General features: G+C 46.9%; 1 protein-coding gene across 1 annotated transcript; it reads right to left on the bottom strand.

Moving 5' to 3' along the window:
* Nucleotides 1-4,148: 4,148 nt before the first annotated feature.
* On the bottom strand, nucleotides 4,149-8,771 carry EIF2B4 (eukaryotic translation initiation factor 2B subunit delta; the record flags this gene model as incomplete). Its single annotated transcript, XM_006162150.2, is given in 12 exon segments — nucleotides 4,149-4,387; nucleotides 4,503-4,683; nucleotides 5,533-5,710; nucleotides 5,807-5,934; nucleotides 6,189-6,291; nucleotides 6,459-6,535; nucleotides 6,736-6,850; nucleotides 7,068-7,159; nucleotides 7,357-7,439; nucleotides 7,888-8,094; nucleotides 8,274-8,409; nucleotides 8,728-8,771. Coding segments are annotated over 12 exon segments (1,544 nt in total), but the record flags the coding sequence as incomplete, so codon positions are not given.
* Nucleotides 8,772-8,998: the final 227 nt, after the last annotated feature.

Genomic DNA, 8,998 nt, shown 5'->3' with positions numbered 1-8,998 from the left:
TGGAGAAGGGATTGTAGGGTGGCCATGACCCACTGGAGGTGCTTTCTCCCTCTGCCTCTCTGGCAAGCACACACACCCTCTGACAAGAAAGAAAAAAATTTTTTGCTAAAAAGAAAGTAAAAAAATCAATAACCTGTGACCTGCAGTTGGCATAATGGCTATGTCACTGGACTCCCATGTAGTCAAACACGGTTCAAGTCTCGAACCTGGTGGCCATCCTATCTGCAGAGTGATTTCTTACTGTCTCTCTGTCTTTCTCTGTCTTGACAAGCACACACGTCCTATAGCAAAAACCTCTCAAAAAATAAAAAACAACAACTCATTGTACAGCACTGGAAGTAATCAGCAGCCAATTCCTGAAAACTGACAGGTGAAAAAATTAGGCATTTATCCTGTCTTTCCAGTTTGAATTACAGTTCAGAAAAACTGATGAGAAAGAGTTCTTTTCTACAGAAGAGTATTGGCTAGTGAATGTGAAAGAATTATAGAATTAGAAAGTAATTTTAAACCACCCAATACAATAATCCAGGCAACAAACACCAATGGTAAAACCACTAAATGTAAAGTTTTGGGGTAACTTTAAAATGCATGGACCCCGGGACCAGCAGTTGGTGTAATGACTATGTCACTGGACTCCCATGTAGTCAACTGCTGTTCAAGTCCTGAACCCAGTGTCTTAAAATTCACACCGGGCGTGTGTGCGTGCGTACCCAAGATCCCAAGAGGACAACGGAGGAGAAGGGATGGCGGTGTGGCTATCCCCATGGGGAGTGATTTCTCGCTTTCTGTTTCTCTGTCTCTCTCTGTCTGTCTGGCGAGCACACGCGCCCTATAGCAAAAACCTCTCCAAAGAAAAAAAGCCATTTTTTGAGACAAAGCAATTTAATTATGGATTAGATAATGCTAAGAAAGTATTGTAAATTTAGTAAGTGTGATAACATGGTACACTTCAAGTGTTTTTTTTTTTTTTTGGGGGGGTGGGTTTGGCCATAGGTCTCATGCACTTGAGGAAGACAGAGAAACAGAGAGACAGAGCAAGTGAGAAATCACCACCTAGGGGAGATGGCCAAATCTGCAATCCCTTCTCCGTTGTCCTCTTAAGATTTTGGACAAAGACACACAAATACCTAAGTGTTTTTCGAGCTGCTAGGGCCAGGACTGAAACCAGAGTGGGCCATGTGGAATACAGTAGCATAACCACCATGCCACCTGCTGCCCTCATTATGGTACAGTACATAGAGTGGAGCCCTGGGATGTGGACTGGGAACCTTCCTATGTTGGTCCAGTTGCCTCACTGCTGCACCATTGGCTGGCCTTCCCACTCTTTAAGATGGTCTCAGTATATCAGGCTCCCCCTGCCTCAGCCTCCCAATAACTGAGACTATACACACATGGCTTTTAGTAGGGTGGGGAATTAAACCAGGAGTCCCATGTGGCCTCAGCCTGCAGAGTAGCATCAACAGTGCCCTCTACTGTGACTGGGACAATGCCTTCATTTTTTAAGAGACATGCATTTAAGGTTTTTTTTTTTTTTTTTTTTTGCTATAGGGCACGTGTGCTCGCCAGACAGACAGAGAGAGACATAGAGACAGAAAGCGAGAAATCACCCCCCAGGGGGAATGGTCACGCCGCAATCCCTTCTCCTCCATTCTCCTCTCGGGATCTTGGGCACACATGCACACGTGCCCGGTGTGAGTTTTAAGCCACCAGGTCCAGGACGCGAACCGCGGTCGATTACGTGGGAGTCCAGCGACATAGCCATTACGCTAATTGCTGGTTCCAAGAGACATGCATTTAAGTTTTATAGCAGTGAAATGATGTATGTGATTTGCTCTAAAGCAACTTCAGCAAGGAAAAAGGAAAGCAAGCAAATGTGGCAGATTTGGATAACTACTGCAGCATTTGGTGATGGGAATTCTTTTTATAAGCCACGCTGCTTTTATGCTGCTTGAAAATGTTCAGTAGAACACATGTCCATGTAGACAAAATGGAAAGCTATTTTTTTTTAAAGATTTCATTTCTATTTAATCATTGTTAACTTTTTTTTTTTGAGAGGTTTCTGCTATAGGGTGTGTACGCTTGCCAGAAAGACATAGAGACAGAAAGCGAGAAATCATCCCCCAGCAGGGATGGCCATGCAGCAATCCCTTCTCCTCCATTCTCCTTATTAGGATATTAGGAACGCACACACATGTGCCCGGTGTGAGTTTAAGCCACCAGGTCTGGGACTTGAACCATGGTCACCTACATAGGAGTCCACTGACGTAGCCATTACACCAACTGCTGGTCCCGAACTTTTAAAAAATTTTGCTAGTGTACATGTACTCACCAGAGACAGAGTGAAAGTGAGAAAGCAAGCCACCAGGTCTAGGACTTGAACCATGTGTGAGTCCAGTGTCTTAACCACACCACCTGCTGGCCCCAAGATTTTTTTTTTTAATGGATTTTTGCTATAGGACACATTTGCTTACCAGAGAGACAGAGAAAGAGACAAGCTAACCAAGCTAATCCCATCTCAAGCTATTAGATTGAGAAAAAGTCATGACACATTTTTACATAGAAAAACACATCATGACTTTCTCAACAATCTATTATACCTTTGTAGCTTTATCACTCTCAGCTTTAAGCTCCAGTTCTAGCCTCACTGCCACTACTCTGCACTTTGAAATTGGTCCTTCATTTTAAGGCCTCTTCTGTGTTCAAGCTATGGCCTCTGCTGATCTGCCTTCCCCTTCTTTTCTAGCTGAGAAATCATTTGCTGCATACTCTAGGATTTGATGTCCTTAAGAGTCTTCCCCCACCTTATCAGACCTAGGGCATTGTCCTTGGTTGTGTCTGAGGAATTTTATGCTACTAGTAAGGGAGTTTATCTCATTCTGCAGATACTGTCTCTTCCTACACCATAAATGTTTTTTTAAACTAATTTTATTTTCATTGTTTACAGATTTATTTAATTACACTTGTTATTATTTTTTAATTTGATGTGAGAGGAAAAGGGAAAACGAAAAAGCAAACTGCCAGGTCTGGGACGCAAACTGCGGTCAGTCATGTGGGAATCTAAGCACCTTTACCCACTATGCCACCTGCCAGCCCCCATAAGTGCTTTGGAAGGGCAGTTAGCATAAAACTCTAGGGCACAGTTTTTGGAACCAGACTGTGTGAGATGCATCCTGGTTTAGCTACCAGCTAGCTGTTGTAAGTAACGAACTCTCTGTGCCTAAGTTTTCTCATCTGTAAAATCTCATTTACTTCAGAGTTGTATTAATCTTCCTAAATGGATGAGAAGGGACTCAGAACTGTTTCTAATGCACAGTTAAGTACTCAATGCTAGCTATTACTAAGGTTAGGGCTCACTTGTTCTTTTTTTTTTTTTTTTTTTGAGAGGTTTTTGCCATAGGGCACGTGCGCTCACCAGAGAGACAGAAAGCGAGAAATCACCCCCCAGGGGGGATGGCCACGCCACAGTCCCTTCTCCTCCATTCTTTCAGGATCTTGGGCATGCACACACATGTGTCCGGCATGAGCTTTAAGCCACTGGGTCCAGGACTCAAACCGCAGTCGACGACATGGGAGTCCAGTGACATAGCCATTACGCTAACTGCTGGTCCCAGGACTCACCTGTTCTTATATTACTTCTCATACCTAGTTCAGTATCTGGCATGTAGATGCTCAATAAATGATTGTTGATTTGGATAGGTTTTGTTTTGCCAGAGGGCATGTGTGCGCTAGAGACAGAGACAGAGACAGAGAGAGAGAGAGAGAAACAGAAAATGAGAAAGCAACCTCTATGAGGGAACAGCCAAGCCACAATCCCCCTCCACTACCTCTCCCTCCTTTCAGGATTTTGGGTACACATACATGACCAGCATGTCTCTCAAGCCTCTGATCTGGGACTCAAAACTGTGAGGTCGATCCTATGAGATTCAGCTACCTTAACTGCTATGCCACTAGCTGGCCTGACATGGATGGTTTTTGGTCTCCATTCTGAACTTCACTTTGGCCCTAAAGCAGTGGCAGGGAGCTAGTAATCTGAGGTCTCCACAAAGGTCTGAGGTTAGTAGCCAATGATACAGGTGGATGCCAGGGCTAAGTGATAGAGATGCAAAAAGAGATACAAATACAGGTACAAAAACAGAAGAGTCGCTGAGGGTGGGGAGTATGCCATTTATTGACCCTACAAGTCCCCCTCACTGATCACTGCTCTTGACTCGTAGGACAACAGGCACAGAACTGCAAGGAATCATCCCAAGCTCCGTGATCACCAGATCCACAAGTTCTGGGGGAGTCACGTCATAGACCAGATTCAACAATCGTAGGAACTGGTGGTTCTGCCAGTTGGCCAGGGCCACATGTTCTCCCTGTTCACACAGTAGATCATCAGGGTCATCTGTAATGAGAGGCATACCCCTTTTGTCCTTTTGGAAAATAAATTGTAGGTTAATTTCCCCTCTCCTTTTCAAGTCTTCTCAGGTCCCTGGAAACTTCACTCTTGCCCTCCTTACCGAGCTCATTGGAGACGAAGGCATCAGTCTGCACACGCTCACAGAACTTGTATGTTTCACAGCAGACAAGTACTGGCACGTTATGGGCTCGAGCCACAAGGGCCAGTTGTGCTGTCCCTACCCGTGACATCACAGACCCATTGGCCAGGAGTGCATGAGCTCCCAATAGCACCTTAGAAACCTGTTTGTTTTAGAGAGTGAGAAAGAGGAAGAAAAAAAGTGTCATAAGTGGTATCAATGCAGAATAAGGTCCCCCACCTCTATCCAAAACAAGAATATTAAGAGAGTAGGTAACACATCTTAAAATGATGGCTCTTCATTGACCCAGCAAACCTCCCACAAACTGAACTTTTAAGTTACTTTTGTCCTGTTCCCTCTTGGTAGTTACGAGTTTAAGATAATGTTCCTGTAATAGTTGGTGCTTCTCTGACTTACTTTTTAATTTTTTTTTTTTTGAGAGGTTTCGCTATAGGGCGTGTGCACTTGCCAGACAGACAAAGAGACATAGAGACAGAAAGCGAGAAATCACCCCCCAGGGGGGATGGTCACACCGCAATCCCTTCTCCTCCATTCTCCTCTGGGGATCTTGGGCACGCACGCACACATGCCCGACATGAGTTTTAAGCCACCGGATCTGGGACGCGAACCGCAGTTGACTACGTGGGAGTCCAGCGACATAGCCATTATGCTAATTGCTGGTTCCCTCCTGACGTGTTTTTTAAGCCACCAAGTTCAGGACGTGAACCGTAGCTGGCCATGTAGGAGTCTAGCACTTTAACTACCATGCCACCTGCTATCTTCTATTTTCCAAGTTGTGAGGTCTGGGGCTCAAACCAGACAGTCAGCATGTGGGATCCAGCCATCTTAACCATCATGCCACTGGCTGGCCAAGTGCTCCTGTTATTAAATATAAACAGGGTCACATAATGCTAGTATTTTTAAGTAATCGTTACCTTGGAAAAGTGGGGTTATGTCTGTAGCACTATACCCATTCACCTCCAACTTGGTAGTTCCTTTCCTCTGCCCTCACCTCTGGGAGCACATAAGAGGCTGCAGGAATCAGTAGGTAGGAGGCAGGGACCCCAGCACGGACAAGAAAACGTAGCATGTGCCTTCCCTCCAGCCGCGGCCGGCTGTCTACCACTACCACTCGAAACCGCCGGCCCTCAGTCCAAGCCTCCTGAAGAATTCGTGACACCAGAGATGAGCTAGAATGAACAGAAAGGAGGACTATGTTGTAAATGTCACTGACTATGGCCAGCCCATTCTACTCCCCACTTCCTGTCATAAGGTCTGGACCATACCATCCATACACCAGGATCACATCTCCATTGCTGATCTTCTTGTAAGCAAAGCGTGAAATCGCCTGAGCTGCAAGCACGATCTTCTCTTTCACATACTGATCAATGGCTTTTTGAAGTTCTGACTTAGCCTAAATGGAGGGAAATCCTTAGGAGCCAAGAAATGGACCCTCTGCTTCTGATTATCATGCCAGATGTTCGAATATGTGTACATGATAGGCCCAAAGGAGGACCAACAGGACCCCAAAGGTGGCATGACTCAGACGGCCCAAACTTCCTTAACCCTTGACGAGGGCAAAATGGCTCACGTGGGCCTCCCTGGGACTTCTGAACATATTCTGTAACTACCCATGGTTTATGCCTTCCTCCTTCCTCATAGTCATACCTCCTTTTCCTGCTTGGAGCTGCTCACACTGGTGATCTCCTTGTTAAGGAACCTGATGGCGTTATACATGCTGGCTGACAGGGGACGGCACTGAGTCAGGAAGCTACAACAATAATGCTTTACATTTGTGGGACTTGTTACAACTTAAAAAGCTTTTGCATTTTCAAAGAATTTCTTTGAAAAGAAGAGCAAACAAGAAAACAGAACAGAAGAGAAAGAGTGGAAAGGGACTACATGAGGTGGAGGCAGACTGGCAGTGCCTGTCCTTACCTGATGTAGGGTTTTAGCTTATTCACAAGATCCCTTGAGAGCTCCTCATTAGGAGGCGTTATGTAATCTTGAATCACCTATGGAGTACACAAATTGGTCAGCAAAAATGTTCCCTAATAAAGGTTTCTGAAAGCAGGTGGAGCAAGCTTTACTGAGGAGTGTTCTGAGGGTGGTAGTTGATCCCTCCTTCCCCCCGGAAAATTACCTTGAGTGAGGGAAGCTAGGGTTGTGTTGGGAAGGTAGGGCTGGGTCCTAAGAGGGAACGGGACAGGCATACCTGCTTTAAGGCATGGAGCAGGGCAATACACCGGGCATTGGAGCCACTGAGCAGGCCCTGGGAGTACTGCAGGCCGAGTCGCACCATGGCTGGGTGGATCACAGAGGATGGGATGCTGATGGGATGTCGGTGTCACACACTTTGCAAGGGAGCATGAGCACCTCCTACCCACCTACCCCTTTGCTAGCATCAACGACCCCATTTCCTCTAGCGTCTTGCCTTGAGTTTGTATTTCTTCCCACAGACACCATCTCAAATTTCTAGTCACTTCCAATACTGGTTTACTAAAGTTTCTCAGGTGTAAAAGTGAAGACAATTTCATAGAGTCCTACCTCATATATTGGGTCAGAGAGTTTTGTCTGCTGTACTGGGGTAGGTGGGAGAAGAGACTGACTTTGGATCCATAATCCTTTCGTGTAGGAACCTTGATAAAACAGGGCAATAGGACCAATGGCCCAGAGTTTAAAAATTTAGAGGCTGAAGCTGAAAAGGAAGTGAACAGCAAGACTAGTTTCACCCAAATACCCATCCTTCTCTAAGGTCTCAGTTTGCCCCAAACCTTTCCACCCTCTAGACTGTGTCCCTAGGCTCTTTCTGGCCATGCACCAAACGCCTTCCTACCTGCTGCCGCTCTGGTTTCTTAACAAGCCTTCGCAGGAGCGTAGGATCATCAACCTGAACGTACTCAGGGAGACGCTTCACTCCTAAAAGATAATGATTATGTTTTCAAGACACCATAGCTCTTGAAATGGGTAATTTGCTCTAAAGGCACTAATAAAAATAAAATGGGGAGAGAAAAGCAGGAGAAAATGTGGTAGAAGATGAACTAGGGGTAGGATGGGGTTGCAGGAAGAATTCTGAACTCCGGATCCCAAAGTGAGAATGAAAGGAGAGCTGTTTCATTATGGGGAATACTGAGTTTAGAAGAAAATTAGGAGTGACAGGGGTATTGAAATACATGGAAACTGGGGCTGGCATGTGGTGTGATTAGGAGCGCTGGATTCCCACATGACAGACTGCGATTCAAGTCTTGGACCTGTGGCTTTCGTTCTCCCTTTCTCTCTCTCTCTCTGGTCAAAATAAAAAATAATAACGAATAGAATTAAATATAAACAAATACTTCTTTTATTAAAAGAAATAAAGAGGAATTACCTGAGTGGGTATCTCCAGGTGTGCTGGGACAGGCCTGAGGAGGTGGCCCTCCTTGTTCTCCTTTTCTGGCCTGTTTCAGGGCCCGCTCAGCCTCCTGCTTGGCTCGCCGCTCAGCCCGAAGTTCAGCCTTACTCCGACCAGCTGGAACTTTCTCTCCGGGAGGGCCCAACTGACTGCCAGATCCGGAAGGTTCTCTGGTTGAGCCAACTAAAGGTATAAGAAAGAGGAGCCCAAGCCCCAGATAGGTGGTATCTGTCCCATCAGAGCGCCTCTGTTTATAGAAACCTCTCCCCTTCTCCTGGGCCCAAACCAACTTTGTCTTGTATCCCCCTTTTCCACCACATCCCTCTACCCACCCCACAGCCCTTTAAAAAAGACCCCCATACCTTGACACCGGGCTGCAGCTACAGCAGAGTTAGTTTCTGGTTCTGTCCCCTTTTCCTCCTTCCGTTTCTTCTTCTGCTGTTTCTTTTCCTTCCGAAGCTGCAGCTTCTCTTCTTGAGTCAACTCCCTGCCCCCTACCTGGAACAGAGACATAGGATACTGCTCTTTGCCAACAAGCCCACAGGTCAGCAACCCTACCAGATGCTTCTAAGAGTCTCACAATCCTAATCCGCCTCAATCCTAACTTCCACAAGCTACTTGTCACAAGTTTGCATCCCACAGGGACTGAAGTTCTTCGCCAGGGTCAGGGTCATATGCAGTAGGGTTGAAAGAACTGTACCATGTCCTGGCTTTACTTAGAAATCAGCTGAAACAGGATGGCAGGCGAGGCGGAACGAAGCTGAAAAGCCTCCTGCGCAGCGCTTGACAGGCGGCTAGGAAGGCACTTTCACTCACCGCAGGCCGAGGAGCAAGCTCCGCCTTCATCCCAGATCCCGAGGCTGCATCGGAAAACAGGGCACAGAGTGAGCCGGAAAGGCTCCGGGAGGGCTTGAGCGGACCCGTACTCGGCGCGGCTGGCTGCTGGGTTGGCATGACCACGGCTCCGCCGCCCGGCGCGCGGGGCCCAGAGATCCGCGTGGGGACGCACTGCGCGGCAGGATCAAAGGCAGGGCGCGGCGGCAGGGGGGCCACGCACCCTCCTCACCGGGCCCAGCCGTACGCCGCC

The sequence above is a fragment of the Tupaia chinensis genome, unplaced genomic scaffold, assembly GCF_000334495.1.
Source record: "Tupaia chinensis unplaced genomic scaffold, TupChi_1.0 Scaffold139757_1, whole genome shotgun sequence".
NCBI lineage: Eukaryota > Metazoa > Chordata > Mammalia > Scandentia > Tupaiidae > Tupaia > Tupaia belangeri.
Note: the sequence above shows the minus strand (reverse complement) of the source record. Positions and strands in the feature narration are given on the sequence as shown.